The sequence below is a fragment of the Mobula birostris genome, chromosome 1, assembly GCF_030028105.1.
Source record: "Mobula birostris isolate sMobBir1 chromosome 1, sMobBir1.hap1, whole genome shotgun sequence".
NCBI classification, from domain to species: domain Eukaryota; kingdom Metazoa; phylum Chordata; class Chondrichthyes; order Myliobatiformes; family Myliobatidae; genus Mobula; species Mobula birostris.
Window position 1 is genome coordinate 165,976,045 of NC_092370.1, and position 18,715 is coordinate 165,994,759.

Here is an 18,715-nt window from a genome sequence, read left to right on the forward strand (position 1 = left end):
AAACCAATTAATGAAGATTGGCGAACAGCAGAGGCAATTGACCACATGGGGTTTGGGTGTTGTATCCATAACATTAGTAATAAGGATCAAGATCAAAATCTCTGTTAGTATTAAGAAAGCAAAGAGGTCTGTTTACACTACTCAGCTTTCAATGGGCACTAACTATTTGGAAGGATATTGAGAAGCACCTTTGCAGGGAAAGTACACAGGGGGAGACTATCAGTGTGTGGTTGCATGAATTCTGTGCCCTGTAACACTTACACTGGCTTGCTTGATCTATCTATCTCTCGTCTTTGAGCCAAGCCACCCAGCAACCCCCGATTTAACCTTAGCCTAACCACAGGACAATTTACAGTGATCAGTTACCGACTAACTGCCATGTCTTTGGAATGTGGGAGGAAATCGGAGCAGCGGAAGAAAACCCACACATTCCATGGGGAGGAGGTACGCATTCCTTAGAGATGAGAGCAGAATTGAACTCCAAACTTCAACGCTCCAAGATGTACTAACAGTTGATATCACAGTCTCTCCTTACGACTGGCTTGGTGTTTTTGTAGTTGTCAGAAAACCTTCTTGCATATTTGCTCTGATTTCTCCTTCAATATATCATTTTAGGTAATCGCAAGAAATCCAAAGGAGTTATTCTAAAGAGAGCAGCAACGTCTTCCCAACTGTTCAGGTTAATGTGCAACCCTCATTGCCTAAAGGTTTAACTGGTATTCCTGGAGAGTTGTTGGTGAATGCTTGCTATGTCAAAATTGGTTCCAGGATTCCAAAATTAGATTAGATTAGATTAGATTCAACTTTATTGTCATTGTGTCAAGTACAGGTACAAAGCCAATGAAATGCAGTTAGCATCTAACCAGAAATGCAAAGAATAGTGTTATTTACAAAATAACTGCGAATAAAAAGTAAGTGCTGCAGCACACAAATATAAAAGTACTGAGACAGTACAATATGGGTGCAGTACTGCTTAGCGCTGTGATGTGAGGTTCAGCAGGGTCACAGCCTCAGGGAAGAAGGTCTTCCTGTGCCTGCTGGTGTGGGAACGGAGGCTCCTGTAGCGCCTACCGGATGGGAGGAGAGTAAAAAGTTCATGGTTAGGGTGAGATGCATCCTTGATAATGCTTTTCGCCCTGCCCAGGCAGCGTTTATGGTAGATGTTCTCAATGGTGGGAAATTAGGTGCCAATAATCCGCTGGGCAGTTTTCACCACACACTGGAGTGCTTTGCGGTCCAATACGGGACAATTGCCATACCACACTGAGATGCAGCTGGTGAGTATACTCTCAATGGTACAGTGGGAAAAGTCCGCAGTATCCTGGGACAGAGGTGAACTTTCTTGATGTTCCGCAGGAAATAAAAGCACTGTTGCGCCCTTTTGATCAGGATGAAGGAGTTCGGGGACCAGGTGAGATCCTCGGAAATGTGGACACCAAGGAATTTGAAGCTTGATACACGCTCCACTACAGCTCCATTAATGTAGATGGGGACGTGAGTGTGGCTCCTAGCATGCCTGAAGTCTACATTGACCTCCTTGGTCTTCTGGGTGTTAAGGGCCAGGTTGTTGTCGGCACACCGCGTGACCAGGTGCTGGATCTCGTCCCTGTAGGCCGTCTCATCATCCCCTCTGATCAGGCCAATCACTGTGGTGTTGTCTGCGAACTTGATTATGGAGTTAGAACCATGTACAGGAACTCAGTCATAGATGAAAAGGGAGTGTAGAAGAGGGCTCAGCACACAGCCTTGAGGCACGCCGGTGTTCAGGGTGAGAGTGGAGGAGGAGAGGTTGTCTAACTTAACTGATTGGGGTCTGTTAGTCAGATAATCCAAGGTCCAATTGCAGAGGAATGAGCTGATACCAAGCTGGGGAAGTTTGACGATCAGCTTGGAGGGGATCACAGTATTGAATGCCGAACTAAAGCCAATGAACAGCATTCTGACGTAAGAGTTGGGGCTGTCCAGGTGGGTCAGGACAGGGTGAAGTGCCGTGGAGATGGCGTCCTCTGTTGACCTGTTGGTGCGATAGGCAAATTGATGGGGGTCCAGGGTAGTGGGCAGACAGGATTTCAGATGTGATAGAACCAGTCTCTCAAAGCACTTTGCAATGATGGGGGTGGGTGCACCTAGGCGGAAGTCATTCAGGCCCGAGTGCAAAATATTGCAACGGTCACAATGCTCCTTGAAGAGCTTTATTGATTGTAAAATTTCAGATGTTCTGAGGTTATAAAGGTGGTAAATAAGTACAAATACTGTACTTCTTTCTCCAAAACTTCAAACAGATTTAGACTTCGCTCCTTTACCCTTAATGGCCAGGTCTGATTTGATCTGCATATATTTGTTGTACCAGTGTAATCTATATGGGATTGGTACTTTAAATCAACCAAAGAAAAATCACAAAGGATTCGTTTGCATTCTTCCAGTATAGTACTTTGCTTCAGTGCTGTGCCATTTTATTTTAAGAACAGGAAATCCAATGATTCATTGTGTTGTTCGTTCCAGTTAGCACAAAAGGGTAAAATAAGGTTTTGAGATTTGCTGTTGGTATAACACAACTCTTCTTGCCTACTGCTGTAGGGGAGGAAAGTGTTAAACATTCATAATTGTCTTGCTTTGGTGCCTAGGCATGTTGTTGAAAAGTCAGCAAATTTGTTGTGAGCTTTCCATTATGCATTCAGTCTACTTGCTTAAGGGTATATTTCAGCTGACTGGAGACTTATGGGAGCCTCCTTCTTTCATATTTCATCATATATTACTCACCTCAGTAGCTTTGTGTTCAGGTCATGGAAATAAAATTAGAACAGCCTTCATAACAAACAAGCCCTGTGTTTTTGGTCGTCTTGTGTGAAGCTGGCCGTGCAAGAAGGAGCTGTAGCACTTTGACGCATCCGTTGTAGCAGTCTGCAGATGTTTCATTCTGGTCTATAGCGTGAATCCTCATGATATCCATTCTGAGCTGCAGCTCAGCGGAATAATTTGCTACCAGTGTGTCAGAATGCTGAGTGTATGGTCAGATCCACTGTAATTTTAGAAGTGTAATCCATGTTGTTGCCTGACCCATCAGAGATCTCATTACTTCAAAGAGCAAGTAACCCCTTCCTACAGTCCTGGCTGATAGCTACCCCAAGGCCAACATGTCTAGATTATCTGGCTGTTACCACATTGATATTTATAGGACCCTGATGTGTATAAAGTGGCAAGTACATTTTCTGCATTGCAAATGTGCCTTAAAGCAAAAATACTTTGTTGGCTGTGAAGCACTTTGTGCAGTCTTAAGGTCATAAGAAATGCAAATTCCTTGATGTAGAACCTCTTGTATTTACACATTCCTGTTTCTTTTTTTAACAACAAAAGGTCTTGCAGAATGTCATTTTAGAAAGCTACCTGATACATAGAGACACTTGGTCCTCACAACACCAACGGCGATAGCAGTCTGCTGGACTTCAGCCCATGGTTTAGAATCAGGGCTTCTGGGAAAGTGTCTGATTCCAAAGAGTATGTAATTGCTCTCGTGGCTAAGATGCCAGTGGTTATTTTGAGGTTTGATACATTATTATCAAGTTTTGAGTGAATGATATATTAGTGAATGAGCTAAATTGTTGGACTGCTGTCCTTGGAAGTATAGCTCCCAACTAATTTGATGTTCCAAGCAGCCTTTCACTTGCCACTTTAACCTGTTGTGTGATGTTTCCCTTGTTTACTAACTGAACCAACATGTGAGATTTACACTCAGTGGCCACTTTGTTAGATACCTCCTGAGTTTCTGTTCATGGCCTTCTGCTGCTGTAGCCCAACCACTTTAAGGTTCGACATATTGTGCATTAGGAGATGCTCTTCCACGCACCACAGTTGTAACACGTGGTTATTTGAGTTACTGTTGCCTTCCTGCGTGTACCAGTCAGGCCATTCTCTGACCTCTCCCATTAACAAGGCATTTCTACCCACAGAACTGCCACTCACTGGATTTATTTTTGTTTCTCGCACCATTCTCCATAAACTCTAGAGACTATTGTGCATGGAAATCCCAGGAGAGCAGCAGTTTCCGAAATAGTTAACCCCCACCCCCCCCCCTTTCTGGCACAAACAACCGTTCCATGGTCAAAATTAGATCACATTTCTTTCCCATTCTGAACCTCTTGACCATGTCTGCATGCCTTTATGTATTGAGTTGCTGCCACGTGACTGGCTGATTAGATATTTCCATTAAGGAGCATGTGTACCTAATAAACTGGCCACAGAGTGTATACATTTTTAAAGGAACAGTTATGGATCATTCAGCATTTCAAGTCAATTTCACCTTTCACGGTGGTCTTGGCTGCCTTCTTTAAATTTGTCTGAGCCTGTTTTCCTTTCTCATGGTTTAGTATTTTAGCTAGAGATGCTAGCAGTGTTGACTGTTTTATAGAGCTCTCGAACCCATGGGTATTCCTGCCAGTTTGTAGTACCTCCATAATCCAAATACCCTTGACCTACAAACCCTTCATTTGGTCCAGTCCCAACAGATTTCATGGAGAGGAGTCCCAGTTTTCCACAGTTCATTGGATAAAACAGTTGTCTTTTGCCACTTAAAGCGTAGAGAACTTGTTATGAAGGGGCAGAATGCAGAATACAGGGGCATTTGTTCAAAGTAAATTTATTATCAATGTACATATGTCATCATGTAGAACCCTGGGATTTATTTTTTGTGGGCATACTCAAGAAATCCACAAAAGAATAATAAGCATAACAGAATCAGTGAAAGATGCACTAACATGGGAATTCAACCAAGGTTCAAAAGGCGCCAAAGCTGTTCAAATACAAAAAGAAAGGAATAATAATTAATACGCAGTAAATATCCAAGAACATGAGGTGAAGAATCCATGATAGTTGTGGGAACATGTCAGTGATGGGACAAGTGAAGTTATCCCCTTTGGTTCAAGAGTCTGATGGTTAAGGGGTAATAACTGTTCCTGAACTTGGTGGTGTGAGTTCGGAGGCTTCTGTACCTTCTGATGACAACAGCAAGAACATCAAGTGTAATCTTACTATGAGGAAGAGATTGCTTTTAAGATGTTTAGGACAATCCCTAGTACTTAGGGTCTTTTATTTACGGTAAGTGACTTTTACTAATCTGATCCTGGACAGGAAAGTGACTCCTATGGATTGCTTCAAAACCATGTGTTTGGTCTCTTATCTTTCACCTGACCAAATAATTCTTATTACTCATCAGAAAATATGGGCCTGTGGCTCCTTCTCTTACCATGGCCAACTGTCTGCCTGTTATCTGCATTAATAACAAGTGTAGTGCAGCCACACAGCCAAGTCTGACCTGGCCCCTAGGCATGGCAATGCTACCTGTTTGATCACCTGCCGAACCCAGGCTTCTAACAGCCGTTTTTCTGCTGCCCGGTCTTGAGTCGCATTGAAATTGGCAGAACAACGTGTATCGATGTCCCATCAGACTTCACAAAATATTAATGTGACCCAATTTCACATGAGCTACGTAAGGAGATATTGGGTTAAATGCCCAAGTGCATAGTCAGAAAAGTAGGTGTAACTCAGAGGGGAGTGTGGAAGAAAGACACATATATTTGGGGGGTGGGGGGGTCGGAATTCCAGAGTTATAGACCTAGGCAGTTCCAATTTATAGATCAAAGAAAGGCAAAGGCATGCAATTGCAAAGCATTCCATTTTAAATCTCCAGGCCCTGCCGTTTGTGTAATCTGGTGCTCCGAAGAGATTTCTCTTCTTCCACCTATGCGGCCAACAGGGCCGGACTTCAGGCAGGGCTAGGCTGGGCTGCAGCCCAGGGGCCCGAGCTGCAGAGGGGCCCAAAATAGGTAGCTATCATCATGGCGGACAAAAAAAAAATATGAGAGTGGAGCACAGAAAAGAAAAAGAAACAAGAAAAAGAGGACCGTGAGAAAGGAGCATTAAAAAAGACATTGAAATTGACAGAATTTTTAAACCTGTTCTCGATGATGCAGCAGTACCATAACACTTGTCACAGTCTGAGACCGGTGGACAAATGGAGACTTGTTCAACAGCTAGCGCTAACACCAGCGTTAGCACTGTTACCACCGACCTTGCCACAGTCAGCAGCTAACGTTGAAGAGGCAGAGAGCATGACCTTGGGATTCCCGACCACAGAGGCCTCCGACAACCATGTTGGGCCGCCATTAATGTTAACGTTACTGCTACTGATGATCCTTACAGCACTGATCCTGCTCGCTGGGGAAAGGAAACGTTAGATGATTCAGTCCGAGCATACTGGGCTAAGAAAGGGCCGGAGTCCTGCCAGAACAAGGATGTGGATATCAAAGCTTTGGAACGAGTATACAAACAGCAGAGACATTTTTTCCTCCAGATCTCACTTCAAACGCAAGCTCGTAAATGGTGAGTACATTATCAAGGCTGGCTTTCCACCAGCTGTGTGTTTTGTTTTGCATGCCGCATCTTCAGTGATGGTAGCTGTCAGCCCATCTTCGAAACTGGCTTTAGCGACTGGAAACATGCCGCTGAGCGCATAGGGGAGCATGAAAATAGCCAACACCACAGGAAAACGATACTGACCTACATTACACTAGCATCTAACAGTGGAAAAATAGATACAGAACTGCAAAAGCAGATGGAGCCAGAGTGTGTCTACTGGACCGACGTATTGAGAAGAGTGGTGGCGGTTGTGAAGTTTTTGGTCGAGAGGGGACTGGCTATCTGAAGCTCCTGTCACATATTTGGCAGGCCTGATAATGGCAACTACATAGGCATTCTAGAGGTAAATAAGTGAGTTTGACCTGTTTTTGAAGGTGCACATACAGAAATTTGGAAATGCAGGATCAGGCACCCCTTCAAATCTTTCACCTAAAACGTGAGGAGTTTATTGAGCTCATGAGTGATCGAGTTCTGTCAGGGATCGTCAGTGAAGTCAAAATGGCCAAATATTTTTCTATTAGCATCGATTCAAGCACAGATGTTGCACACGTAGATCAGTTCATATTCATTTTACGTTATGTGTCAACTAATGGAAACATTCAGGAACGATTCTTACGATTTCTACCCATTGAGAGTCAAACAGGGGAGGCTTTATGTGAGTGCGTGCTCAAAGTTTCAGGAGTGATGAATATTGACATAAGCAACTGCAGGGGCAGTGCTATGACAATGCTGCAAATATGTCCGGTGCATACAAGGGCTTACACTCCCGCATCAAGGAAATCAATCCACTTGCTGAGTGGGTTCCATGTGCAGCACACACATTGAATCTCGTTGGAATCAACAGTGTCAACTGTTGTGTTGAAACAGCTGATGTTGTCCTTCAAACTAAGAACCTGCATTACTTTTGTCCTCCCTCTTGAGGCCTGTGAGTTTATAGCCTACGTATTGTACTAAACCAGCGTCTTGGTCCACACCTTTGATATTTAGACCAGTACGACCTTTGCTTTTGATCTTTCCTTTTTTTGCTTGGTACAGCAGCATTTTACGGTGTTGACAAGGGCCCATCAGCACCTCCAGCCCAGGGGCCCCAGCCCCCCTAAATCCGGCCCTGGGGGCCAAGCTCATTCCTGTCTTTGAAATTCATTTCTACATGGGCAGTATGTGTGTCAGTTACATCATTGGAGATTTGTCTGAATTTTCTTTGATGGTAGCGGCTAATGCTGGCAGTTCAACACATTGCGATGGCTCTGGTAAATGTTCACACAGTAAATACTTGGTTCAAATGTTACACATGCCAGGTTATTTTATGGAAGGTATTTCTCTAAAAGCTGGAAGTATGTTTGAATCAATTTAAGTAGGTCCCTGTCAGACTGACATGCAGTTGATGACATCTTAGCTCGTATCGAGGCGCCATTGTCTCTGACACTTGTGACTTGTTCCACTATACCAGAGCTTGGGCATCTATATCTAGGTTGAATCCGAGCAACACACACAAAATGCTGGAGGAACTCAGCAGCCCAGGCAGCATCTATGGAAAAAAAAAGCATAGATCTATGCCAAAAGGGCTGAAACCTTTCAGCAGGACTGAAGAAAAAATGCTGAGGAGTAGATTTGAAAGGTGGAGGGAGGGAAGAGAGAAACGCCAGGAGATAGGTGAAACTTGGAGGGGGAAAGATGAAGTTGATTGGTGAAAGAGATAGAAGGCCATGAAAGAAAGTTGAAGGGGGGAGGAGTACCAGAGGGAGGTGATGGGCGGCCAAGGAGATTACATGAGAGGGACAAGGGGATGCTACTGGTGAGGGGGAAGTGGGGGGAGGCATTACTGGAGGTCTGAGAAATCGATGTTCGTGGCATCAGGTTGGAGGATACCCAAATGGAATATAAGGTGATGTTCCTCCAACCTAAGTGTGGCCTTATCCCGACAGTGGAGGAGGCCATGGATGAACATATCAGAATGGGAAGTGGAATTAAAATGGGTGGCCACTGGGAGATCCCTCTTGTTCTGGTGGACAGAGCGTGGATGCTCGGTGAAGCAGTCTCCCAATCTATGTCGGGTCTCACCAATATACAAGAGGCCACACAGGGAGCACCAAACACAGTATATGACCCCAACAGACTCACAGGTGAAGTGTCGCCTCACCTGGAAGGATTGTTTGGGGCCCTGAATGGTAGTGAGGAAGGAGGTGTAGGGGCAGGTGTAGCACTTGTTCGGCTTGCAAGGATAAGTGCCAGGAGGGAGACCAGTGGGGAGGAACGAATGGACAAGGGAGTCGTGTGGGGAGTGAACCCTGCAGAAAGTGGGGGGGGGGGGGGGAGGGGGAGGGAAAGATGTGCTTGGTGGTGGGATCCAGTTGGAGGTGGCGGAAGTTTTGGAGAATTATGTGCTGGATGCGGAGGCTGGAGGGGTGGTAGGTGAGCACAAGAGGAACCTTATCCCTGGTAGGCTGGAGGGAGGATGGGGTGAGAGCCAATGCTCTTGTCTCTAGGTTGAAGTTGGTTACAGCTGCCAGCCTTCAGATGTCAATTGTCATTGGGTCTAATCTGATATCTTCCAAGTCAGAGTACTCGAAGTATTCAGGATCAGTGACATAGCTAGAGGAGCTGCTGCCTCACAAGCACATTAATCCCAGACCTCATGTGCTGTCTGTGTGCAATTTGCATGTTCTCCCTGTGACCTCATGGGTTTCTTCAGGGTGCTCTTGTTTCCACCTAGATCCTGAATATCTGAGAGTTGATGGGTTAATTGATCATTCTGAATTGCAACTGATGTATAAATGGGCTGTACCAAATGTGGAAGGCAGATGATGGGAATGTGGTGAGAATAAAATGATCTAGGATAGGATTTGTATAAAGTTGGGGGGTTGATAATCAACATGGGCTCCGGGTTAAAGGGCCTGTGTCTGTGTTGTATTTCTATGTCCCTGTGACTAGAGTGTTTTAATTTCCTAGAAAGGGCGGAATTTATTTCCACATTTCATATCTTTCTTGCTCTGAATTTGTTTTTGATATAGAATGTCCCAATTATGATGAGCAAAAGCTGAAATCAGACAGCTTACAAGCCACCTGTGCATTTCTGCCACTCGGGTAACCAAAATTTGGCCTTAAAGAATTTGTAGCAGCAAAACCAAAGCAAAACAATTGTTGCTAGCCTGCCACCGATACTTGTGTGACACACCCCCAGCTGCAATGATTGCTCCAAAAGTCAAATCCCTTATTTGATCCTTTATTAGCAATTGGCAAACATGCAATCTTGAAGTGATGAAACTTAACTGTACCCATGTAAGCTAAGCATTATTCAGCGTTATCTTAGCGGTCAGCAAAAGATACAACCTCCATCGGTCCCAAGCTACAAACTGCCACGAAATAAGCAAGAAAACGTAACTTATTCTCCTTCACTTGTACCACACCCCTACTCATGAGACTGGTTACCATAATAAATACACAACACAGGAAACAAAGCAGATAGAGAACAGGTACGTGGCTCCTACAGAGTTCAAAAGTCACTGCTCAGAGATTTGAGGTACAGAATAAAATTCGCTCACACAGAAGATAAATGCAAAAGAGCAAATAAATCAATACATTTGCTTTTCCAACTCTCACTTCCTGGTGCATGTGTAGATGGTGCAGCTTTGCGCTACGCAAAGTTGGGATGTGCAAGAGTCGTCTGTATTTGGGTGGATGTGACGTTCACAATGAGAAGATGTTAGGGTTAGTACCATGCTGGGGTGACGTCAAATGGCCTGTTTGCCATTCAGTATGACAAATAACTTAAAGTATACTTGTATCTTTTTCAGAACCCAATGCACTGTAATCAATAAAACGTCACAGGAATCTTTGTGTGCTCTATTTTAATTCACTTTGGGACGGTTTTGGGCCAGACTTGGGTAGAAATATCTAAGCAGCTTTATTTGGAAGTTCAGAAGTTCTGCACCAGTGCAATTTTCAGATTCAGTAATGCCACACTAATTATGGGGCTTGCATGGAAGTGTTTCAGTTCTTTGATTTTTGGGCATAATTTTGAAGTCTTTAATTGAGAAACAAGAGGTGTTGTGTTTGTTTGTATATATATTTGTGTCCAGGTATTCTGTATCTCTTTCTGACATAGAAGGAGACTATTTTGGTCCATCAAGTCCATGTCACTTGCAGGGCAACTCCATTATCTCACTAATTTTTCTGGTACCCCTGCATTCCCATTAAACCCTCCTCCCCCCCCCCCCCCCCCAGATTCTCCACACCTGGGGCAATATATGGTGACTAATAATCTAACAACTTGCACATATTTGAAATGTGGGGAAAAAGTGGGGCACGGGGAAGAGATTCATGTGGTCTCAGGGAGAGAGTGCAAACTCCACACAGACAACAAGGGAGGTCTGGATTTGATCTGGGTTGCTGGGGCAGTGAGGCTGCGGGACTACCCTCTGTGCCGTGGTACGGCCCATCGATTTGGTCAGTCCTTGTTGGCCTGGGTCCTTGGACCATAATTGCTGCTGGTATATATAGCCATACTTCTGCTTCCCTGTGCTGGCTAGTCTCATTGGCCTGAATCATATTTTAATCAAAAGTATGATTAATCAAAAGTATTGTATTCATTTCTGGTTGTCCCATTACAGGAAGGATGCAGAGGGTTTGGAAAGGGTGCAGAAGAGGTTTACCTGGATTAGAGACCATGTACTATAAGGAGAGATTAGACAAACTGGGTTGTTTTCGTTGGAGCAACAGATGCTAAGGGGGAAACCTGATGGAAGTTTATAAGATTATGACAGGCATAGAGTAGACAGCTGGTATCTTTTGCAAACTATCTAGAGTGTATGCATTTAACATGGGGGGTGGGGTAAAAGGAGATGAGTGGAACAAGGTTTTTTTTTTTATGGTTTTGAGTGTCTGGATTGTGCTGCCGGCGTGTTGTTGGAGGCAAATACAATAGAGGCATTTAAGAGGCTCTTTTAGGCACGCGAATGAACAGAGAATGGAGGGGTATGGACATTGTGCAGGGAGAAATTTGGTTCAGTAGTTCCATTTAATATCAGAATGTATACAATATACAACTTGAAATTCTTATTCTTCACAGACATCCACAAAAACAGAAGAGTACCCAAAGAGTGAGTAGCAGTAAAAACATTAGAGCCCCAAAGTTCCCCTACTCCCCCCTCCCATGCACAAACAGAAGCAAAACAATGACCCTCCCCTCACTTATTTTAGCATAAAAGCATCAGCACCTTCCACCCACCAGGTAAGCAGTAGCAAAGCCCCCCAGGAGAAACCATGATCTGCAGTACAACAAAAACTAATTGTTCACCCAACAATTCGACATACCGCAGTTTCTCGTTCTCCCTTTAAAAAAGAGAGGGGAGATGAACAAGACAAAAAGAAACACTCATTCATTTATGGTGTTGAAGACTGCCATATCGCTTTATTGCCCCGAGTTCTCCAACTTGAGAACTGGCAACAAACTCTTCCCCCACCAAGGAGAGAGAGAAGGCAATTCGCTGAGTACTGTGTCCACCGACAGCCAATCCACTGTTCACAATATTCCGTTTTCTCCCACGATGCTTGAGTCAATGGCACTGGCATAGAATTGGCTCGTCCCCAGGGCCGCCAAGCCTCTGAACCCCTTAGGTGTGTTTGTCTTCTAGGCCGCATCCTTGGGATATTGAAAACGGCTGATCCGTGAGTCCTGGGAGCGGGTCCCATCGCTGCAAAGGATCGAAGTTTGAGTGTAGCTCCATGTCAGGGTCTTCGACAGAACACCGTCCACCTTGAAAAGGGAAAAGAGAAGCATTAAAGGTAGAAATTAAGCTGTTTCTGCAAATAAGCTTGAAGAAGTTGCTGTCTAGCGCCATTGTAGCTCTGCCCAAAAACCATCGTAGCTCCGTTCCACATCGTAGTTGGGCCTTTAATTACTTGTTCAAGCAAGACACACAAAATGCTAGAGGAACTCTGAGCCCTGATGAAGGGTCTCAGCCTGACTGATGAATTCCTCCAGCATTTTCTATGCGTTAATCAAGATCTCCAGCATCTGCAGCATCTCTTGTGCTTATAGTTACTAGTTTGCAACAACACTGTGAGCTGAAGGGCCCATTTCTGGGCTGTATAGTAGAGTTTACAATGTTGATCTGGAGGGCAGCATGGATTTTCTGACACAGTGAAATGGCTCAGTCTCAAGGGTGAAAGTGACATAGATTATTCATCCATGGTCTATTTTTTGGAGGTGATACCCCCAAAGTTGGAGGCAATCTAAAAAAGTTTCTCTAGGCTATGTTCAGTGTTCAGAACTGTGTTTGGTTCTGGTCAGCTCACAACAGGAAGGATGTGGATACTATAAAGCAGTGGTCCCCAACCACTGGGCCGCAGACCGGTACTGGGCTGCAGAGCGTGTGCTACCGGGCCGTGAAGAAATGATATGAGTCAGCTGCACCTTTCCTCATTCCCCGTTACGCACTGTTGAACTTGAACATAGGGTTGCCCACTGTCCCATATTTGCCAGGACATCCCGTATATTGGGCTAAATTGGTTTGTCCCATACGGGACCACCCTTGTCCCGTATTTCCCCTGCTAAGGTAGAGCGTTCCTATGAAACCTTTCGTGCCGAAATGGCGTGAGGCGACGAAGCAATTACCATTAATTTATACAGGAAAAATTTTTGAGCGTTCCCAGACCCAAAAAATAACCTACCAAATCATACCAAATAACACATAAAACCAAAAATAAATAACACTATCATATTGTACAAGCAGGAATGATATGATAAATACACAGCCTATATAAAGTAGAAATAATGCATGTACAGTGTAGTCGGGAAGATGAAGGCAAAACCCATTTGTGGGGGAAAAATCGGCACGTACGCACATGTGCACATCACATGCGCACGTCATGTATGCGCACACAGGTGCCCGCGCAAGGATTCATGGTCATGGTAGTCTTTCCTGGGGTAAAGTGTCCCAGGATTTGACTGCTACTTTTGTCCTTTATTTGGGAGTGAGAAAGTTGGCAACCCTAACTGTGAAAGACATGTTGAGGTGAGTTTAACCCTACTTGAACACCCCCCCCCCCACCCCCAGGTCAGCCGGTCCGCAAAAATATTGTCAATATTAAACTGGTCCGCAGTGCAAAAAAGGTTGGGGACCCCTGCTATACAGAGAGTGCAGAGGAAATTTACAAGGATGTTGCCTGGATTGGGGAGCATGCCTTATGAGAATAGGTTGAGTGAACTTGGCCTTTTTCTCCTTGGAGCGACAGAGGATGAGAGGTGACCTGATAGAGGAGTATAAGATGATGAGGGGCATTGATCATGTGGATAGCCAGATATTTTTTTCCCAGGCTGAAATGGCTAACGTGAGGGGGTATAGTTTTAAGGTGCTTGTAAATAGGTACAAGGGGGATGTCAGGGGTATGTTTTTCACACAGAGTGGTGGGTGTGTGGAATGCACTACTGGTGACGGTGGTGGAGACGGACTCAATAGCGTCTCTTAAGAGAATCTTAGATGGGTACATGGAACTTAAAAAAATAGAGGGCTGTGCGCTAGTGAAATTCCAGGCAGATTCTAGAGTAGGTTACATGGTTGGCACAACATTGTGGGCTGTAGATTTCTATGTTCTTGGCTAGATCCTGGGATGAGAGGATACAAGGTACAAAGTAAAATTTATTTATCAGAGTACATATATGTCATTACATACAACCCTGAGATTTTTTTTCTCCAGGCATACTCAGCAAATCTATAGAGTAGTAACTGTAAACAGGATCAATGAACAATAAACTGTGCAAATGCAGATATGAATAAATAGCAATAAATAATGAGCATGAAATAACAAGATAAAGAGTCCTTAGAAGAGTGTAGTTATCCCCTTTTGTTCAAGAGCCTGATGGTCGAGGGGTAGTAACTGTTCTTGATCCTGATGGTGTGAGTCCTGAGGCACTTGTACCTTATACCTGATGACAGCAGTGAGAAAAGAGCATGGCCTGGGTGGTGAGGACCTTTGATAATGGATGCTGCTTTTCTACGACAATGTTTCATGTAGATGTGCTCAATGGTCAGGATCGTCTGCTTGAGAAAATGCAATATCTCCTCTTGACTCCTGAGAGTGTCTGGCAGAGAACACTCAACGTGCAAGACAAGCATTACGTATGGGATGGAGAACCTCAAGAGCATGCATTAGCAGCAGAGAGATCCTGCATCACCACAGCAACTACCCATCCTCCACCTTGGAAGTCTATGAACAGAATAAAGGAGGAGTACAATATGGCTGCTTTTCACAGTGCCTTACTAGCATTGGATTTGAGCTGCTGGATCTGTTTATTGAATACTGAAGGGGATGAAAAGTGCCGTGGCTAGTGGAGCTGCTATCTCACAATCCTGACCTCCTGTGCCATCTGTGCGGAGTTCTCACGTTCTCCCTACACCAGTTTCCCATAGCTGTGCAGGTTGATAGGTTAATTGGCCACTGTAAATTACCCCAGGTTTGTGGGTGACTGGCAGGATCTGGGGTGGGGGAATGTGATGAGTTGATGGGACTGTGGGGAGAATAAATTGGGATTTGTGTGGTCATTTCTGACGATGACAGGAAACCTGTGGGGGAGACTTTTTAAAGTGAAAGAGGCTTTCCACTGGGGCACTCCCACTCTCTTGATCTCAGACGTCCAAGTCTAGTGGTACGAACAAGTGTCACAGACTGGGATAATCCTTGGTTGTGGTGGTTGACCATGACTTCTTCTGTGCCTGGTCATGCCCTTCAGTCTCCAGAGAGCATTGCAGGACCGCCTTCCTGACCATTGTATCTCACTGTAGATCTCATCTGCCTAGTCCGCTGGAGCTGACAACATGCTGGGCCAGGCATGTCCCTAACTCACCCGGATATGAGGCCCACGCCTGGTTTAGCCCGCCTGTTGAAGTGGTGTGGCCGCTGTCACATGCAAACAGCTTCTTGGAGCTACAGGTGAGAGCTGAGTGTCTGGTGGGGACCAAAGGTGAGTGAGGTGCCCTGCCATGGACATTGCAAGCCCCTACACCAGAGGTACTGCGCCTCCCTGGACACCCCATACACTCCAGGATTGGTATAGGATTAGTGCAGATGTGGGCTTGTTTAGTTGAAGGGTCTGATTTTGAGCAGTATAACTCGGAATGAATCCTGTTAGTAGTGTCACACAACATGATGCAGACTGCTCTTGGTTGGGGCGTTGTCTCCACTACTACGCTCCTGCCATCATCACGTCATTTGGTGAAAATGAGATCAAATAAGTACTCAAATAGATCTGTTGCTCCCTCACCATGACCCATTTTAACAGCTTGCCCTTATGGACTCGACCAGCTCAGTCAGTGCTGGTGCCCCTGGCGCCCTCTGGGTGATGAACATTAGGACACCCAACAAAGAAGTTTACTCTTACCCTTTGCACTGCTCCAAGCGAGATACATTTTAAAAATATATCACTGATATTCACCATATACATTCAGTGGCCACTTTAGGTACCTCGTATCTAATAAAGTGGACATTGAGTGTATGTTCATGGTCTTCTGTTGCTGTAGCCCATCCACTTCAAGGTTCAACATATTATGCATTCAGAGATGCTCTTCTGTTGTAATGTGTGGTTATTTGAGTTAACTGTCACCTTCCTGTCAGCTTGAACCCGTCTGGCCATTCTCCTTTGACCTCTCTTAATAAGGCGTATTCACCCACAGAACTGCCGCTCACTGGATGTTTTATATTTGTTGCACCATTCTCTGTAAACTCGAGAGACTGTTGTGCATGAAAATCCCAGGAGATTAGCTTCTGAGATACACAAACCACCCTGTCTGGCACCACGATCATTCCACAGTCAAAGTCAGATCACATTTCTCCCCATTCTGACGTTTGGTCTGAACAACAACTGAATTTCTTGACCGTGACTGCATATTTTTATACACTGAGATGCTGCCACATCATTGGCTGATTAAATATTTGTATTAATTAGCAGGTGCACCTGATAAAGTGGCCACTGAGCATATATATTTACTGCACATTTGATTAAGCAACTTGCCAACAAGACTTCACCTGTGAGAGTAATTGGCTAATGTCTGTTTGATACTGGAAGAAATGGAATTGTTTATTTTTCTATGCTTTCAGGGAGAGTGCGGGGGGGGGGGAATGTTGAGGATGTGGTAAGCAGGTTCAACACATTCTACTTAATAGAGCCTAGCTATGCAATTTGACTTTAAGAGGACCTGATGAAGTCTGTGAAGGTTAAGTTGCTTTGGGTTTGTATTGTGATAGAAATTAGGTTGAGTTGGCTTTGTCCCTGCATTGGCTCAGGATGATTTTGTTAATTTTACCTCTGTGTTCTCTATTCTTGATCATTTTTTGATGTCTTACCTTCAAACATCAGATTTGTATCAAAGTGTTATGCAGCTCCAAACTGGGCCCTTCGGTCCATCTGCTCTGTGATGACCCAAGATTCCCATCAATGTGAGTCCCATTTGCCAGGGTTTGGCCCATAAAGCTTTAAACCTTTCCTATCCACGTATCTGTCCAAGTACCCTTTAATGTTTTTAATGTACCTGCCTCAACAACTACTTTGCAGCATATTCCATATACTGACTATCATTTCTTGGTGGAAAAAGCTGCCCCTAAGTTCCTATTATCAATCTCTCCTCTCTCATGTTAACGCTATGTCCTCTAGTTCTGATTCTCCAATTCTGGGAAAGAGATTGTGTGCATTTACCCATCTATGCCCTTCATGATTTTATGTACCTCCTTAAGATCGCTCTTCAGTCTCCTATGAAACAGTCCCAACTTGCTCAACCTCTCGCCACAACTCAGTCACTCAAGTCCCAGCAATTTCTCATAAATCTCCTCTGCACTTTCACCAGCTTAATTCCTTGATATATTTCCTGTATTTACAGAGATGATGGAATGGAAAGTTTTCAAGTGATTGTGGTTTTAGATCAGTTGTATGTGGGCAAAGTGGTGTTGGACTTTAATTTTATACCTCTCGTGCGTGAACAGTTTGGAATGATTGGTTTTTGTGTGTGTGGGCAGGATTGATCTGTGGCATGCCTCCCTTTGCAGGGCTGTCCCAGTAAGCAGCAGGTGCTGAGTGCCATCCGGCAGATGCAAAAGCTGCTGTCTGCACAGGAAGCCCAGTACAGTCAGGGGATTCGCATGATGAAGAGGAAGCTTAGCCTACTGCAGAACACAATGAACAAACAGGCTTCCAAACACAATGGTAAGTTAGATGAAGTGCAGGTAAGTACTAGGATAATGAGACCTTTCCTCTGTGTCTCAGGCCGTTTCACACCACAACCATACTCACCATTGGTCTAGACCAAGGTTGGACGGTATCCAAACAAACATGAGCTGCTGGTGGAACCCAGTAGGTGATGTACCATCTGTAGGAGGAAATAGACAGTAGATCCTTCAAGTTCAGAGTGCATCCTGAGCCTGTTACCCACCTTGGTTTTGTAGTGCCTGATGCCCAACTATCTCTATAAGTTTTCAAATTTTCCATATACAGGTTTTGGGGATCTCACATCATCAGTTCTCAGGCAAACTTTGTCTATGCAATTGATCTTCATAAATTAATGCTGATTTCAATAGACCGCTCTTAAACAGCCATTTTTTGTCTGATTGTAGTTCTAAAGCCCATTGAGGCTTTTGCTGCTTTAAAGATACTAAATAGTTGCAAATTGTTGTTCACTATACACTAAGTTGCTCTATTTATTCTTATTTAAAATTTCCATTATCTACATTATTTTGCTTTTCTCTACTCCCACTGATTTCCCCTCAACTGATCTGACGACTTCCTCCGAGTGATCCATTATTTGTTTTCTGAATACAGATCCCAGGCCCACTCTTCCCACCATGTCGACCCCTCCCCGACAGAGGACTCATCATCCCACCCCTGGCAACTCACCTTCATCCCCATCCCATCTCTTGAACCAAGCAGGCCTCAGAGCGTGTAAATGCAAGCCCGTTGATCGCTTAAGGGCTGTTCAGTGGAATATAGGACAGTACATCACAGCACAGGTCCTTCAGCTACAACGTTGTGCCAATATTTTACCTACTCTGAGACCAATCTAACCCTCACCTCACGCTTGGCCCTCCATCTTCCTTCATCCATAATGTTCTGGGCCTCATGTGCTACTGAGTTCTGTGATGATGTACTGTCAAACACAATCTTTGGTGGTCCACTGGTCCACTGTGCACTGAGTGTTTTAACCTGCTTTTATCAGCGCTGCTCAACATTGTGCTGTCCACAACTTGGGTCGGAATTTCCATAGACCTTTAGAATCTCCTTTAGGTAGTTTTGGCTGAAATTAATATTTGTAAATGAAAG

General features: G+C 44.5%; 1 protein-coding gene across 1 annotated transcript in view; it reads left to right on the plus strand.

Moving 5' to 3' along the window:
- Positions 1–1,390: 1,390 nt before the first annotated feature.
- The window catches only part of LOC140193803 (fibulin-7-like), a 52,700-nt gene continuing 35,375 nt past the window's right edge, over positions 1,391–18,715 (plus strand). The window contains exons 1-2 of the mRNA XM_072250994.1: positions 1,391–1,411; positions 17,449–17,605. Coding sequence (XP_072107095.1) covers positions 1,391–1,411; positions 17,449–17,605 — 178 coding nt within the window. The remainder of the gene's footprint in view (positions 1,412–17,448; positions 17,606–18,715) is intronic.